General features: G+C 47.4%; 1 protein-coding gene across 5 annotated transcripts in view; it reads right to left on the reverse strand.

Moving 5' to 3' along the window:
* Positions 1 to 241: 241 nt before the first annotated feature.
* LOC147608857 (uncharacterized) overlaps positions 242 to 18149 on the reverse strand; it is a 56812-nt gene continuing 38904 nt past the window's right edge. For 3 of the 5 annotated variants that reach the window (XM_086788160.1, XM_086788162.1, XM_086788163.1), the window contains one exon: positions 242 to 1083. In XM_086788160.1, the coding sequence (XP_086644286.1) occupies positions 780 to 1083 (304 nt within the window). In that variant the 3' untranslated portion in view covers positions 242 to 779. The remainder of the gene's footprint in view (positions 1084 to 18149) is intronic. The other 2 variants (XM_086788161.1, XR_015264306.1) reach the window with 2 other exon arrangements.

Consider the following 18149-nt stretch of genomic DNA (forward strand, 5'->3'; position numbering starts at 1 on the left):
AAATGTAATAGAGAGAGAGAGAGAGAGAGAGAGGGGCACCAAATGCAATTTTCTTTTTCTCACACACATAGTTTAGACACAGTTCTCTCACACACATCACTATAATTATGAATGACTAGTTGATTTGTGTAAGTTCATAAATTCAATACTTAGAACTCTTTGAAATATGAGAGAGAGAGAGAGAGAGAGAGAGGGAGGGAGGGGAGAGAGCTTTGCATGAAAGGGGAAGGCACGAAATAACAATCATTAAAAAAGCAGGCCAAAAGTATTGCTTATTGCTTAGACGTACCTTTTACAAAGGCATGCCAAAAAAGTAGCATGGGAAAATACCTCCTCTACATGTAACTCATCCTCACCCTCACTATCTAGTGATTTGTTTGCAAACTTGCAAAAGACATTCATCTCCTTCAGTAGGCTCAAATTACATGGAAATCTGGTGGCCTGGCCCGTCTACAAACTGGTGCTTCTGTCTAGATGTCATTGTAACGTTTTGACTGAGATGAATTGTGTTGCATTGTGAGCTTGGTAGCTGGGGGCGTAAGCTACATGAGAGAGAGTGAGGAGCGCTAAAATGGTCACAAGGACCGAAGAATAGAGAAGAATGAAGCCAATAAAAAGCGAGCCTGTAAAATAGGTTAGGCAAACATATGGAAAAACTTTTAGTGCCATGTCCCATTTTAAGTGCAAAGAGGCCACATGCCACCATGAAGGGAACAGCTGGTCGTTCCTGTCGTGAAAATGGGGAGCCGCAACCATTCCATGTAATACTTTCCATCAGATTATGGCACATCTATCCTTTTTTCACAAACTAGTTTCCATCTGTACATCTTTTTCTCAAATACAGTATCATTACATCCATATAAACTGCTTAAGGAGTGGGATTGGCAAGCCTCTCCAAGGACTTGATGCCTAGGTATAATCCTCTTTACAAGACTATAGCTGAAGAATTGTGGGAATCTTACAAGCTCTTTTGGAGACCTTTGCATGATTTCAACAAGATAATTGTACTTTGGCTGCAGAACCGTAACAACACTAAAGCCTAGAAGAGATGGCAGTCTTCTTACCATATCCGCAACCTCCTCCCTGCCACATGAATCATGAAAAAGATGCAGTGTCAGAAACATAATAAATGCGATCAATCTGCGATGTCTTCAGAATTCTAGAGAAAAACATTTTTGGATCAGAAACAAAAATGCACTGCAATCCACACCTTTAAAAAAAACACCCTCATTGATAAAAATTTCAAGTTTTTGTAAAAGAAGATGCAAACTCTTGGATTCAAGATGGCAGATTCTTATAAGGAGGTGTTGCTTTAAATGGTACCAGAAAGAAAGATTTATTAAGCGTCTACTAAAGACCCAATGGGCATATGACACCAAAGTGATACAAAATGTCCGGAGTGATGGCTAAATGGGCGAGACAAAAGAGAGAGAGAGAGAAATGAAATGATATATTAACGTCCTCAAAAGGCCAAAATGACCTATGAGACCAAAAAGGTTACAACAATTGGTGAATCTGATACAATGTCTGTGTAAGAAAAGCTAAAACAACTAAACAACTAACTGAAACTGAAACAACAACTATGAGGAAAAGTAAGGTACTAGGAGCTCCTAATGGATAACATCTAGGAAGGAAAACTCCAGTAACAAAGGTAATCATCATATACATCACTATCCAAAGATGTCTCATCGGTCGATGGCGGATATCCTCAATGTCCTCCATGGTGAGTACTCTGACTGGACGTCTCCCATGCCGTGCTAGTATGGTCCTGTTCCTCTGTTGTAGTCTCCGCCGGTGTCGGGATGGGCCTCTCATCTTGGGACGCCTGGACCGCCCCACCTCTACAGTCTGATCAATCAGTGTGCCTTTGGTGCGGCTATACTCTGGGGCTAGCTGCAATGCCTGCTGGCCTAACTGCTCAATCTCTGGTCGAAAGAAGTCTGTAATCTGCCTCTGTAGGTGTCTCTCCCTCTCTGATCCCCTCCCTCTCAAGAGACCCTCTCTATGTCTATGCAGCTCTAGCAAGTATAATCCGAGGCATCTCTGATCCTGGTATCTCATGACTCTGGAAAGTGGTCCGAAACCCTCTCTGAATAGGCAGTGAAAACGGCCTCGTATCTCATAATATACTGGACAGTGACATGTGCAATGTAACTCTGTCTCTGGCTCCATCTAGCACAACTGAAAAATCTTGGCCTCAGTTGGTACTCCTCTGAATCTGCCAGTCTCAATCTCTAGCTGTGCGCATCTGACCAAAAGCACACCGTACCCCATGAGAAAGATGAGTGTCCATGTAGCTGGGTCTAATCACAAACCCATCCTTCGTGAGCTGGAGAAGATGATCTCTATAGAAAGCCATCTTCGTACCAAGCTTGTGTGTCGGCTGTATCCATGTCCTCCTAGTGTCCAGCTGAGTCAAGTCTTGCCTGATAAGTCTGGTAATCTCTGCCCGTGTGAGAGAGAGGGAGGGTGCATCCAAGGAGTACAGAAATGGAGGTAGCCTGTCCATACTAAAGCCATGCAGTTGGAACCAAGCTGTCATCTGTGCATACCAACATGATCCGTCTCCCTGTTATGCCAACTGTCGTGATGAAGACTCCAAGGCTAAGCGAGCATATCTGTCTCTAGGGAGAGCCCAAGTGCTATGTATAAAGGAGACTGATCGAGTGAGTGCCTCTACTACCAATGGGGGGGCAGCCATCTCTGCACGGATAATATCATGTGGTACGGAGGCCTTAGCCCTAATCATCCGGGAAATCATAGAAACCAAGGGCCTCTCCATACATCTCCATCCATCAGTGCTACCAGCTCGGCTGTGGTGATCCACTGAGGGTCCCCATATCTCCACTCCATACAGCATGGCTGAAGTGACCAAAGTGTCAAAGAGCCAGAGCTTTGTTCGAGGTTCCTGAAACTGAACTTGCGAACACATCCTCTCTAGTCTCCCCAATGCTGCATAAGCTCTGGTCAATCTGGTCTCCGCTGCTCTCCTCAAGGAAAATAGTGGGCCACTAAAAACCACACCAAGGTAAGTATATGCATCTGTATACTCCACTGTCTCCTGACCATATGTAAAGGTGGGTACTGACCTCCTAACCTACTGTGATGTGGTGTTAAACACCATCACCTTGGTTTTACCAAGGTTAACAGACAATCCACTGTCCTGTGCAAACGTGTGCAATGCATCCAAATGACGCTACATCCCCTCTAGAGAATATGAGATCAGCACAATATCATCAGCATACAATAATAGCGAAATCCATGTCCCTGCCAGCTGTGCTCCTCTGTCACCCTCCCGCTCTACATAGTCCGAAACCTCATCCACATACATCCCAAATAAGGTGGGAGAAAGGGGGCAGCCCTGTTTCACCCCAATAGTGGAGTGAACCATCTCAGATATACCCTGAGTAGTACGTACCTGCCCCACAACTGTCTTGTATAAAGCCATGATTCCCCAAATCAGCTCTGTGGGCACTCCCATCTCCTGTAGTCTGCGCATCAGTCTGGCTCTCGGTACTGTGTCAAAAGCTTTGCGGAAATCCAAAAAGCAACAATAAATCCTCCTCCCATATAATCTGCCCTCCTCAATAATAGCTCTGAGTGTCAAGATATGGTCAAGAGTGGAGAAACCTCTCCTGAACCCTGCCTGCCCTGATGCACGTATGCCCTCTCTCTCTGCCCATCTACTCAACTCCTGCTCAAGAATAGATGCATATAATCTAGCCAATGTGTGACCAATCATGATGGTACGATTATTCCCAAGAAGCATGGGATCCCCTGACTTGAAGATAGGCACAATCGTGGACATATTCCAAGTCTCAGGAAAACCCTCACACATGGCTCGGTTAAACATCATAGCAATAAGCTCTGCAAGCGTATCTCTAACATGAATAAAGTGATCTGCTACCAAACCATCATGATCATATGCTCTCCCAGTCCTCATCCTGTCAATAGCTTTCCTTACCATCTCAGCAGTAAAAAAAAGCACGTCTCTGGGCATGGCTCCAATGGGTCTGGCAGGGGCAGCTGTCCTGGTGCTGTGTATAGGGATCTTGCATACTCACCCCAAATCTCTGTGGAGGTAATGGCTAGTGATGGTGAATGCTCATGGAATAGTCTCCATGCCTCGCCTGAGTCTTGACTCATAAATAGCTGATACAAATCCCTCTCTAACTGAGTAAGATAAGCCCTCTTCTTCCGTCGCACTAGGAGCCGGAAGGTAATCCGTGACTCTCTGTGAGTGGTAACACCCACGAGCACCTCTCTCTGTAATTTGATCCTCATCTCTCTGCACTCCTCATCATACCAGCTGTTCTGGGGCATGTTCCCAGATCGTCTCCGTGTAGGCTGACTATGGGGATATGCCTCTGATGCTGCAGCATGAAGCGTCTCTATCAATATCTGAGTGAGCTCATCTAATGGCCGTCCCGGCTCCTCGGCACATAAGCGTCTGTATATCTCATCTGTGTACACAGTGTCAGTCTCCCTTGTAAAGGTATAACGAGTGTGTGTGGAGACCTGTCCCAATGGAGCGGTGCTGAACTGAAATGTGAGAGTGAAGGACAAGATAGCATGATCCACTGCTACTCCAACCGGCCTAGTGCCTACCATAAAATCCTGAAAAGAGGGAATAAGACTGGGCTGAGCCATAACATAGTCCACTGTACTAGCACCATGCCGATGTGGAAAGCTAGTGAAACCGCCCGCTGTCGGGAATCTCTGTAGGCCATTCAAGATGGCCAATCCATGTGCAGTCCCCATGTCTATCAAATACCGCCCATACACTGTATGTTCCTCATCCTGTGAGAGTCTAGATAGGCCCATATCCCTAACATCAAGCTCCCTCAACGTCTCCTCTGAGGTATCATAAAATACTGTCTGGTTATGGGCGGTCCTAGTATTGAAGTCCCCCAGGAGAATGATGTCACCATCCTTGGAGAACTCCCAAATGTCATCATCCAAAATAGAAAAGGGAGACTGCCCGCTAGGTGATGCATACACTGATGTACTAGGAGCAAAATAGCATATAGCAATGTAGAAATATCTGCCCGTCTCTGCCCTCAGTCTAACCCACATGTACCTAGCCTGCTCATCTCTGCGGACTATATGTATCAGTGGGGCTGCAACTCCTCTCTAAACAATACTGCCACTCCTCTTGAGCCCCGTCCTCTATGCTCTGAACGAGTCTCCTGTCAGCTCTCTCCCATCGGTATCCACTAACATGTGGCATGGACTGTCCAGGAGCCTGATGCGTCTCACAGTAGAAGATGATGTCCCTCCCAGTGAAATTATCCTCAAAAGCCCCTACATCAGGCGTAGCGATCCATTACAATTCCAAGTAGCAACTTTGAGTGTAGTCCCATAGGTCTCGCGCCGTCATGAAGAGCGCCTCTCCATAATCACCATTCTACTATCTCTACACAAGGCCACTTTCCCTTTCTCTCGGGCTGCCCTTATCTCGGGCATAACTTCTTTCATGTGGGCAAGTTGCGAGAGTGTGAGGTCATCTCCAAGAAATATTCCCGTCTTCTTGAGTGTAGAATGTCTCTTCAAGAAGTCCTTTGCTTCCATGGAGGGGAAATGAATCATAAGTGCTCTCTCCTTAGAAGATTCGCCACTACCTTCTCTCTTCTTTCCCACTCTCCATGCCTTTGTGTGCGTGGCTTCAATGCCCATGATAGAGAAGAGCTCCTTGGTTTCCCCTTCCGCATCATCATGATCTTTTAGACCGGACACTCGTACATGTAAGGCCTGGGTCTTCCTCCTTTGCTCCTCTTCAAGGGTCATGTTGATGGTGGGAGTGGGGATGGGTGGCGATTCTTTACCTTTCCCTTTCTTGGCGACCTCGATCCATTTCTCCGCCTCGTCCATCTTCTTTTGTGTCTCTGTGATCACCTTCACCCATGAAGATGTCTTCTCTTTATGTTGCTCCTCCTCTCGAATGATCCTCATTTGCTCCTTGATGGTATTCAGCTCTTCAATAAAGGAGGGCTGAAATTTTCCATCCTCAAGCTTGCCTTGTGAAGTGGTTTCCAACTCCTTTTTGAGGGCTGAGATTTCAGCCGCTTGACTTTTAGCATGCAATTTGGCCTCCACTAGTTCCTCCTTTAAGGCTGAAATCTTAGCCTCTTGCTTGGATGTTCTCTCTTCGAGCTACATGCGAGCACAGCACAGCAGTGCCGCTAGGCGCAGCACAACGTGGACAGGGCAGCGCGAGTAGAGCAACACGGGCGGGTGGATACGAACAGGGAGAGGCCACCAGCGCGTAGCGCGAGCAGGCCAGCCCAGCGGGCAGGGTGCACAGTGCGAGCACAATAGAGCAGTGCACCAGGCGCAGCACAGTAGGGGGTGCGCAACACAGCGTCGATAGGGCAGCGTGAGCAGAGCAGCACGAGCGGGTGGATACGAACAGGGAGAGGCCACCAGCGCGTAGCGCGAGCAAGCCAGCACAGCGGGGGGGGGGAGGGGGGGGAGAGAGAGAGAGAGAGAGAGAGAGAGAGAGAGAGAGAGAGAGAGAGAGAGAGAGAGAGAGAGAGAGAGAGAAATGAAATGAAATGATATATTAATGTCTTCAGAAGGCCAAAATGACCTATGAGACCAAAAAGGTTAGAACAATTGGTGGATTTGATACAATGTCTGTGTAAGAAAAGCTAAAAACAACTAAACAACTAACTGAAATTGAAACAACTATGAGAGAGAGAGAGAGAGAGAGAGAGAGAGAGAGAGATTTTATTAACGTCTTCCAAAAGACCGAACTTGGCCTATGAGACAAATCGGAGTACCTGTATGGGGTATCCTCTGTCATCCCAACAAAATGAAAAAGTACTGAACAAAAAAAAAGCTGAATCTGGGTGTGCAGGGGATGGAGCTCTACTACTAGGAGAATGCAAAGCTATATGCATGGAGTATACAATCATGATATGCAACCTAGCTAGCTCCATCCTGAACCATACTCGGGGTATAAAATGGTATACATCACTGAAGGGGGTGTCCACAGCTCCCTGAAGAACATGCCTGGGTGTGCTCTGAAGCGAGCCAGTCGCTCCGCACCCTCTCTGTGAAACTGAGCTCTGATCTCTGTCATCTCTCTCTGGTATAGGCGTGGTGTCCGAAAGCCAGGTGTCCTCTGTCTCCTGCGGGCTCTAAGTGTCTCTGCTCTCTGGAGAGTAATTCCCTGCCGTGTAGGGGCTGGGAGGGGGATGGATCTCTGAAAAAATGTAGTAATCTGTGTCTGTCGCCCCCCCTCTGGAGCTGTCTGAGTCTGTAATAATGTCTCTCTGTGGCGCTGTATGTCTAGAATGTATCTCCCCAGTATGCGCTGGTCTGCTGCCTCAAAGATCTGGCGTAGGGAATGTGGCTCTCTGAATAAAATGGGATATCTCTCTCTGATGGCCGTATATGCTCTGCATCTGCATACATAATGCTCCTCACTCTCCACCTCCTCTCTGCACAATCTGCATACCCTCTCCTCTCGGGGGATCCGTGCTGCTCTGCCAGTCTCAATCTCCAATCGGTGTGATGAAACTCTGAGCTGACCAATAGCCACTCGGGAGCCGTGTGGTAAAAAGCCCTCCATGTATCTAGGCCTCTCTATAAATCCATCATTAGTGATACTCATGAAGTGATCTCTGTAGTATAGCATCTTCGATGGAAGAGGCTGTGTAGGCGATATCCATGTCTCTCGTGTATAGAGCTGCCATAGATCCTGTCTCAATACTCTGTTCCTCTCACTATGAGAGAGACGGATATGTGGTGCATCCCTGTCATACTGGAATGGTGGTAGATGATCCATGTCTAGGCCATGCTGTGAGAACCAATGTGTGACCTGTGCATACCATGATCCTCTGTCTCCTGCCTCAGCCAGCTGTCTAGATGCCTCAAAAGCTCTGTATGACAATCTGTCCTGTGGCATCTCTCTGAATTTGTCTAGCAAGCATATAGTCTGAAATATGGCCTCTACCATCATAGGAGGCGCAGCAAACTCTGCTCGGATAATGTCATGAGGTACTGACGGTTTGCTGCGTATCATGTGTGCCATCATGAGGGCCTGTGGTCTCTCTATCTGTGTCCACCAATGGGTAGCAAGGCCTGGCGCCCATACCGCTGCTCCATACATCAATGCCGGTGTGACTAATGTGTCAAATAGCCACCCCTTCATCCGGGGCTCCTGAAAATGCGCCTGGTGACACTGTCTCTCTAGCATAGCCAATGCTGCATATCCCCGTGTCAATCTAGCTCTGGCTGCTGAACCCATGGTGAAGCGTGTGGCTCCTGTAGAGAAGGTAACCCCTAGGTACACGTATGATGTCACCACCTCCACCTGGCATCCTGCGAGAGTGAATGTCAGCTGACTCCTGCCCTGTCTCGATGTATGAAAGACAATAACCTTGGTTTTCCCAAGGTTCACAGTAAGACCCCTCTGTGTGCAGAAATCATCGAGTGCATGTAGATGCTGCTGTAGACCACCTGGAGACTCAGACACTGATACAATATCATCAGCATAGAGCATAATATGTACTGAGGTACCTGCTAAATCAACTCCATCTCCGCCTCCCCGTGTAATGAAGTCAGCCACCTCATCAATGTATAACCCAAATAGCGTGGGGGAAAGTGGGCATCCTTGCTTCACACCAATGGTGCTAGCAATAGTCTCGGACATACCTCCTGGACATCTGACTCGCCCAAAAACCTGCTCATATAATGCATAGATGCCCCATGTCATATCTGCTGGTATGCCAAGAGACTGTAGGCGCTGAAAGAGCCTCTCTCGTGGTACTGTGTCAAATGCCTTGCAGAAATCCACAAAGCAGCAATAGAGCTGTTTTGTGAATCGGCACAATGGTGTGCATCGTCCACTCCGCACGCAAACCCTCTGCTAGTGCCCTGTTAAACAGGTGTGCAAGAAAAGGAGCTAAAGAATCTATTGCATATATGAGATGCTCACCCTGCAGGCCCATATGGTCGGCGGCCCGTCCATGCTGTAGGCGGCGGATAGCTTCCTGTACCATCGAGTGGGTAAAGAAGCTAGCTATGGTAGGTCGAGGCTCCTCTGGCTGAGGTATAGGTGGCTGCTGTGGGGCATGGTATAGACCCTCTGCATATGTGTGCCATGTCTGTGGGTCTGCAATAGGTGTCGGGGTCCGGGGCTCTCTGAAGTGCCGCCATGAGACAGGGCTATCTCTACTCATGAAGAAATGAAAGATCTCTAGCTCCTGTATCTCTGCGAAGGCCCGCCTTTTGCGGCGAGTAAGTCTCCTCATCTCTCTCCTCGACTCCTGCTCTGTGATGGCTCCCAAGGCTCTCTGTATGCGGAGCCGTGAGTATAGAGCTCTGCACTCGTCATCATACCATCTGTTCTGGGGCATAGTCCCAGGTCTCGCAGGCTCTCCTGAGTGTACACGATGTGGGAAGCTTTGTAATGCAGCCGTGTGTAGGAGTGATGCCAGCTGGCGCTGTAATGGTATCCATAGATGCCACGGGATCCATGAGTAGGAGTCCATCCTCTACTCTGCTAGTGTATATGTCTACCATGTCATGTGTGAAGTAGATGGTAGTGTGTGGCGTCGGTATGTGGGGGACTGGTGATACTGGTGATCCGGCTAGTGAAAATGCCAAGTATGTATGATCTGCCCCAATAGGACGAGGTGGAATGGAGAATGAGGTGACAAGCTGCGATGCCTCCACAGACCCCATAATGTAGTCTACCACCGTGCCTTCGGTCCGTGTATGACCCCCATGTGGGAAGCATGTCAGCCCTCCTGATCCCGGCCACTGTAACATCCCGTTATAAATAACGAGACGATGCCTGGCTCCCAACTCTAGTAAGTGGTCCCCATAATGTCCTCTGTCTGGTCCAGTGTCCTCTGATGCCCGACTAGCCCCTATCTCCTCTAGATCCACAGGGTGGAGGATCTCCATGTCATCATAGTCATACACCTCACACTGTCTGCTCTGTGTGTGGGCATTGAAGTCGCCCGTAAGAAATACTTCCCCTAGTGTAGAATAATGCATAATCTCCTTTGACAGACAAGTGTATGGCGAGGCTCCTGTCTCCTCCTCCTGTGGCATGTCCTCTGTAATGACATAGGAGGATCCTGATGGAGAAAAGTAACATAGAGCTATGTATATAACCCTGTCCTGTGAGAGCTGTAAGCTGATCCACATGTATCTGGCCTCTGGATCCTGTGCTACCACTCTCAGTCTCCCCTGTAGCTCCCGTCTGAATAGGACTGCTACTCCCCCCGACCCTCTCGAGGTACCTTGGTGTGTGGTCCTCCTGTATGCTGACTCCCACTGGAATCCCTCTACTCGAGGTAGCCCTCTCTCTGGGCTCTGATGTGTCTCTGTCAGAAGTATGATGTCTCTCCCCACCATAACATGCTCCAGTCGTCCAGGCTGCACCCAAAGTGAACCATTACAGTTCCATACTGCCATGTGTATCTCTGTCAGTTGCCTGGTCTATGTCCCATAGGCCCCAAGCCGCTAATCCATGGGCCGGCCATCAATGATGACCCGACCATCTCGATAGAAGGCCTTCTTGCCTTCTCTCCTCGCATGTAAGACTCGTGGCATGCAAGTTCTCCTATGCTCAAGCTGCATCCTCGTGAGATCATCATCCAAGAAAATAGGAGCTCCCTCTAAACCTCGTAGTATGACCCTCTTCCTCATGAAGGTGACCCTCTCCGTCTCTCCTGCAAACTGTAGGATGAGGGCTCGCTTGCGTGTTGAGTCTTTCCCAGCTCTCCATGCTTTGGTGAAGGGGAGAGGGTGCTCTTCCTTGTAGCCGAGCTTCATGCATAGAAGCTGTCCATCTTTCTCGGGAGTGGAGTCGGGTGTCTCGGCTATACCTGTGACTCGAATGTTGAGGCGGCGGGCATGCCTCATCTTCTCCTCCTCGATGGTGGTGTGAATGATTTGGTGTTCTTCCCTTTGAGTCTCCTCCCTCACTTCTTTACGGATGTTCTTCTTCACCACCTCGACCCATCCTGACTGCTTGGCTTCGAGCTTTCCCTCCATGTCCTTTGTGATCTCCTTGGAGATCTCTTCTTTGATGACCGTGAGAGTGTTGTCATTGATCTCCCCTTCTTCCTTCTCAGCATTCTTGATGGCTACCATTTCCACTTTCAATGCACTCACCTCCTCCTTGAGTGCCGTGTTCTCTTGTTCGAGGTTCGTGACCCGTGCTTCGAGAGCTATGATGTGCCGATGTTGTTTGTTTTCCACCTCATTGAGGTTGGAATCGGATGTCTTCTTGTTCTCCTTGATTAGTGCCTCGAGTTTCTCTTGGAGACTCGGGGCCATCCCTCCAGGTCACTCTGGAGTCCTTCCCACAGGCAGGGAGGAGAGAGAGAGAGAGAGAGAAATGAAATGAAATGAAATGTTATATTAACGTCTTCAAAAGGCCAAAGTGACCTATGAGACCAAAGTTACAACCATGTGACATCTGATACACTGTCTGGAAAAGAAAAGAAAGAACTAAGTATCTAGCCCCACAATACATCAGTAGGGGGGGGGATCCGGAAGCAGCAACTAGGGAGAGTGGGAAGCTAATGCTACTAGTCAAAATGGGGTACACGAGTACATGAGTACATGGATACATGAATACATGAATACATGAATATGGGGGAGTACAAAAGTGACAGTGAGTACAACAGTATATGGTTGGAGTCGTAATCATCCTAGGAGCTCTAGCATGGGTCTCTGCTGGATGTCCTGGATATCTGCCATAGTGAGATGCCTGGTCGGGCGAGCCCGATGCCTCGCAATGATGCTCTGAGAGAGAGAAAGAAAGAAAGATATATTAACGTTTGCAAAAGGCCAAAATTGGCCTATGAGACAAACAAGTAGTACAATGATGTTCCTCCAGTCATCAAGAGGAAAATGTGGAGTGAGAATAAAATGTACAAGTATGACAACACGACCATAGGGGACTCAATGGTGGTGTACAAACGAGAGGGTGTGGATGGAGTACTAGGGCTACTAATGCATCTCTATATGCTGAAGGGGTGATACAAGTATGATATGTTATCTACTCCTAACTCCATCCAGTCCCATAGTCTGGGTACAATATGTCATACATCCGAGAGAGAGAGAGAGAGAGAGAGAGAGAGAGAGAGAGACAGATTTATATTAACATCTACAAAAGGCCAAAATGACCTATGAGAACAAAAGATTACATCATGTCCATGGAATACATCATCATGGGTACTGAAAATAAAAGAAGGAACAAGAGCTGAAATGCCAAAGCTGATCCCAATACAACGAGCATCGAGCTCTCACATCACTCTAAAATATCCACCATAGGCTGTTGCATCATGGTACCTAATGTAGTAGAGCTGAGCCGATGGGAGAAAGTCATGTGGTGGTGGGAAATGATGACTCTGGTCCTCCTATGGTGACGCAAGCATAGGCGGGGCCTTAGGGCAGAGGGGGCGGGCTTTGCATAGCTCGATGGCTTTGTCTCGTGTCACTCCTCTCGACCAGGCTCTTGCATCAACCTGGAGGTCGAGTGTAGAGGGTGGATCTACTTTTAGAGCTCTAATTTGGAAGAAGTCAATGAGAGCTTTCTGTGCTGGTCCTCGACTGGGTGTTGCTGGTCTGGCCCGCAATAAGGACTCTCTGTGTCTGCGGAGCTCCAGAAGGAAGAGCCCTAGGCATCTCTAGTCTGGGAAATCCATTATCCTGGAAGGTGGTCCAAATCCGTCTCGGAAGAGGCAGTGGAACCTCCCCCTGATCTCATAGTATACCGGGCATCGTCATATATAGTGGGCCTTTGTCTCAACCTTTGTATGACAAAGCTCGCATATCCTGTCCTCGGGTGCAGCTGCCCTTGACCCATATCTTGCTGTCTCCACTCTCAATTGATGGGTTGAGGTGCTTATTTGCCCAATCGCACATTGCACCCCAAATGACAGATGTGAGTCCATGTAGCACGGGCTTATAATGAAACCGTCCTTTGTCAAGCAAAGAAGATGATCTTTGTAGAAGGCCATCTTCGTCCCTAGGGGCTGAACGAGTGAACGCCAGGTCCTCTAAGTATCCAGTCTCACAATGTCCTTCCTGATGACCTTGTTCAATTTTGTGCGGCTGAGAGCAAAGGAGGGGGCCTCTAACCTGTGCATACCAGCATTGCGTGTCTCTGCCTAGTACAAGCTGTCTTGAGGACTCTAGGGCGAGCCGAGGGTATCTATCTGGTGGGAGCTCCCATACTCTGTGCAAGTACGTCACTGTTTGGAATAGAGCCTCTGTCGATCGGTGCAACCCCCGTCTCCGCTGGCACAACCTCATGGGGCACTGAAGGCTTACTCCTAATCATGTGCAAGATCATCATCACTAGGGGCCTCCCCATCGGCTTCCACCCATCATATACCTCTTCCGTATCTGTCTCAGTTGGCTCCCCCCTTTGTCTCCTCCTGTGGTACAAACTGGGACCCAAATGGGAGCTCCATACAATAGTGCAAGTGTGAATAGTGTGTCAAATAGCCACAACTTCGTCCTCGGCTTATGAAACTGTGTCTGTGAGCACTGCCTCTCGAGTGAGCCCAAGGTTGCATAGCCACGCATCAATCTGGTTTTGGCTGCCTTCCGCATAGAGAAGTGCGGTCCAGCAAAAGTGATCCCAAGATATACATAAGAGGTCACATGCTCCACGGGCTCCCCACTATATGTAAACTGCGGTGTGGATCTGCCTATCCACTATGGGGAGGTATTAAAGATCATAACCTTGGTTTTCCCAAGGTTCACAGTGAGGTCCTGGTCTTCGCAACAAAAGGCCTGTAATGCATCCAAATGTCTCTGTAGCCTCTCTGGTGAGTCAGAGATAAGAACAATGTCATCTGCATACAATAGGATAGGTATCAAGACTCATGCCAATTGTGCTCCGGGTCCTCCCTGTCTTTGTCTCTAAGTCACCCCTTGGGGCCCATACTAGGCCAATGACAGACTCGTAAAGTGTGAGGATCCCCCAAAGTAGAGAGAGAAAGAAAGAGAGAAAAGATATATTAATGTTTACGGAAGGCCAGATTGGCCTATGAGACAAATCTGTATACAACAAGTCTATATCCTGAGTATCATGGAAAGAAAAACTGAAATGGAAAGCTAATCCTAGTCATATGCAGCTCACTATGCAATCACTGTCTAGCATGCTATAGATGTACAATCACGAATAAGTAGTATACTACTAATTCCACCCAGTGGAGATGGTGGGGTGTCACCATTTGGCCACCCAATTGGTCCACCCGTGCTTTCTTATCATGTATGTACATTGGACTGGTGTCCATGGCAGTTGTATATGCCGAGGATTGATGCCACTCATGTGTTATTGTGGACTTGGCTTTCCGTTGGGACTTGTGCCTCCCTCTACATGCCTGGAAATGCTTGGTGGATTGGTGTTCCATTGGGTCTGGTACCTCGTGTACTTGCCTGGAGCACGTCTATTGTGGTATAGTCTCATGAACGGGGATTGTCCATACCAATGTTGCATTGCATTGCATCTTTATGTGCTTGCTTGCAATTGAAATTGCATGCTGTTTTCATGCTTGCTTGACCAATGTGTAGTTTCGGGTAAGGGGACGCCCGCCCGCGAACCGTACGTGTGAAACTGTCTGCTGACATGACAGGTGGTAAGTATTGGTCATAAACCTAGCCTTAGGAGTTAGCACTAATTTATAAGTGAGTGTGTACAAACTTCATTAAGTTTTGGGCGACCAAAACTCACTTATAAATTATGACCAGCCCGGTGTTCACACACACTGATGTCCCAAGGTGGACATAACCCAATGTCCACCGCCCAGACCTTATCCCCTTTGTACAAAGGGAGTAACTAGCCATGTGTCCACTCTAGCTTGCTCCACAAAGCACCTGCCTGCTACCTACATTGGACAACTCACCACCTCTCCTCTCCTCCTCTCTCTAGAGATTGGCGCCTCCTTCATGAGGGCTGTCGGGCTGCATTTTCTGCACATTCTCCTTCCCAACTCCATTTCCAAGCTTGCTAAGGTGATTTTCAAGCTTCCAAGAGTGATTCCGGATGCTAATCACTCTCCTACACACTCCCAATGACTGAAATTCAGCAAAACAGCTCTCCTTATTGCTGTAATTTCTGGTCTTTTTGTTGGTCTTTTTGCTGAAAACCCTAATTTCAGCCCTCCTTTCTCAAGCTGAACCATAGGGGAAGCTTTCCCAAGGTTCTCTTCATCCTCTTGAAGACTTTTGTCGCGAAGAAAGGCGACAAATCGAAGATCTCAACACTCCAAGGACTTCCATCGCGAAGACTTCCGCTGTCATCGACTCTACTTGCTATTCGTAAGCTTTTACGCTTAAATATGGAAGCAAGTAGCAGGAGGGAGGAACCGGATTACAAGATCACATACTTTGTGTAGTGTTCTCTTGTCCTACGTGCTCTCTTGCAGATTGTTGCTACCATGTGTTGGTGGAACAATATAGAGTAAATCATAGGGAACATGGGCACTTGAGAGGGTAGTGTGGATTGCAAGTCTACAACGACAACCACTTGTTCGCAATACCGTATTCATATACATTGGTGTGGAAATCTGGTCAGAAATGCCCATGACACTATGTACTTGATTCTCCGAAGATCAATATACTTTATTTGAGGGAGGGGTCGGCCGTTCCAGCTCATTGTGTGTCTCTTAGTCAATTCAACAATTTACTTCTTGTATTTGAGCAAGTGTCCATCAAATCTTAGTGTATTGATTAGCATTGTGTTCAACCAAGTTACATTGGTATCAGAGCATACGGTTCTGTTTCACTTCTATCGTGAGAGACGATCACCGTGAACACTAGCTATCTCTACACTTAGAACATTATGGACAGCCATACAATGAATGTTGGAGATGCTAACACAAGAGGCAGGGACAATGAAATGCATGCTTCCAATGCTTTACAGGATGAGCAAACTCATATGATGCACAATAGGAAACATGAATATGTGGGACAGCCGTCCCGTGGCAAAGAGAGGATGCAGGAAGAAGAGTCCATAGTCTTGAGGCTTGAGCTTACTCGTATGCAGGCTCTTCTCCATGCACAACAACAAGAATTGAACCTCTACTGCTGTGAGGATCCATTGGTACATAACCGTTTGAAGGCCAAGAAAGCTGAATCTTATATGGATCATGCAATGGCAATGATTGCTCAAGAGTTGCACATGCAACCGAGGGATGCAGCACGTGCATACTTGGCTCGTACCGAGGATGCCTATGCAGAAAAGGGAACCATCCCACATGTCTTGGAATCCCCACGGGTGCCCGAACAAGAACTTATGTTTAAGAGGATGAATCTCCATGCTATGGGAGAGGAACAATCAGTGACTTCACGCCATGCAGGAATACCTTATGTAGCTCGTGAAGGATACAATGTTTATGGCAATGGTCAAAATGTATGTCAAATGCCATTGCCGGCTGAAAATGTGCATGCACAACACATGCATCATGGGCTATAATTTTCTGTTGGTGCTGGTATTCTGCGTATCTCTCATGCCACTCATGCCTTCGAGTGTGCTCGTGAGGAAGAAGCTATGGCTGAAAATGTATCAATGCATGTTGAGGGGCCAGCAATGCCTCATGCTTATAGGGCACATGTATCTATGCCTTATGCATCACCTTTTGGTCCAAAAATGATGCCAATCACAGGGGCTGTCCCAATGGACAAACATGGGGGAGCAGGCACATGCATCAAAGTCTTGTGACTTCAAAGCCGGAGACAAATCTGTGAAGTTTGACACATATCATGGGGAATATGATGCATCAAAGGCACGTGCTTTTATTGCCCAGTTTGATAATGCTTTCAGTGATGAGGATTTCACTCAGAAATCCATGATCCGGCATGTAAGCATGTTTATGAAAGGCACTGCTGCCCATTGGTGGCTCACGGAGAAGCTCTCACGGAATCCTGTTAGATCATGGAAAGAGTTCAAGGAGAGGTTCTATGCTCAATTCTTGCCTCCCAATGCATTGAATGAGATAACAATGAAGTGGGATTGGATGAAGCAAAATGAGGGGAAATCGGTAAATGCATATGTACAAAAGTTTTGGAAAGTGCTTTTGGAGGTGTCTCCATTTATGCATGTCACCGAGGCAGAAAGGAAGAGAAGGTTTCAATCGAGATTGCAACCCGTGTACAAAGCGGGACTACAAATGTATCCTGGTCATACCTTACACCAGCTAACCGCCACCGCCACCGCCACCGCCACCGCCACCGAGCAATTGGAACTCAAATTGAGTCGATCCAATAAGGCTAAACCCTCATTTCAAGGCAAAGAGAGGGCTATCCAAAACCTGCAAAATGATGGATAGCCACCTAAAAAGGACCAAAACCAAGATAAAAATGGTCCAAAGGTTGAAAATAACACTATCAAGAAGCGTCCCTTCAAACTGAGTGACTATGGTCTCACTCCGGAGCAGAAAAAGCAATATATGAGTGAGGGGAAATGCTTTACTTGTGGTAGCACCGAGCATATTGCAAAGGCATGCCCAAACAAGAAGAAGCGTGATAATGCAAATGCATCAAAGCCTAATATGCATATGGTTCCGGATGTGCAAGGCAACACTTCACATGATAGCAAAGACAGGGTTGTATGTAAAGCTTGGGGACAGCTCAAGGATCAGTCTGCTCTGTTCATGTTTGATGATTGTGCACCTGAAAATTTCATATCCACACAGATGGCAGTTGCTTTGGGTATTGAAGTGAAGGACATGGGTCCTTAAATTGAAGCAGGGGCTGCCTTTGTTGGTAGAGAAGTGTAGGTCATGCCTATTTTTGGCAAGTTGCGTATACACATTCAAGGCTATGTGGATCATGAGGATTTTCTTGTGGCGCCTTTGAATGGCTGTGATGTATTGCTTGGAAAGCCTTGGCATACATGTATTGATCCGTGTAAGGCTTACAAGACCAACAGGATCACCTTCATGCATAAAGGCCGAGAGCATGTAATTGATGTTGGTAAAGAGGGTGATACCATTCCCCTTGTATCTCATGTACAAATTAAGAAAGTAATGAAAAAGAGTGTTTTTGCGTACTTGATTTTTGTACGAGATCATGTTGAGGAAAATAATGTACATGTAAACACTCTTTGTAATGATAGGCTGAAATTTTTGCAAGAGCACAATGATTATTTTGCTCATGAGTTACCA

The sequence above is a fragment of the Cibotium barometz genome, chromosome 52, assembly GCF_041138505.1.
Source record: "Cibotium barometz isolate CiBa-2024 chromosome 52, ASM4113850v1, whole genome shotgun sequence".
Classification (NCBI taxonomy): domain Eukaryota; kingdom Viridiplantae; phylum Streptophyta; class Polypodiopsida; order Cyatheales; family Cibotiaceae; genus Cibotium; species Cibotium barometz.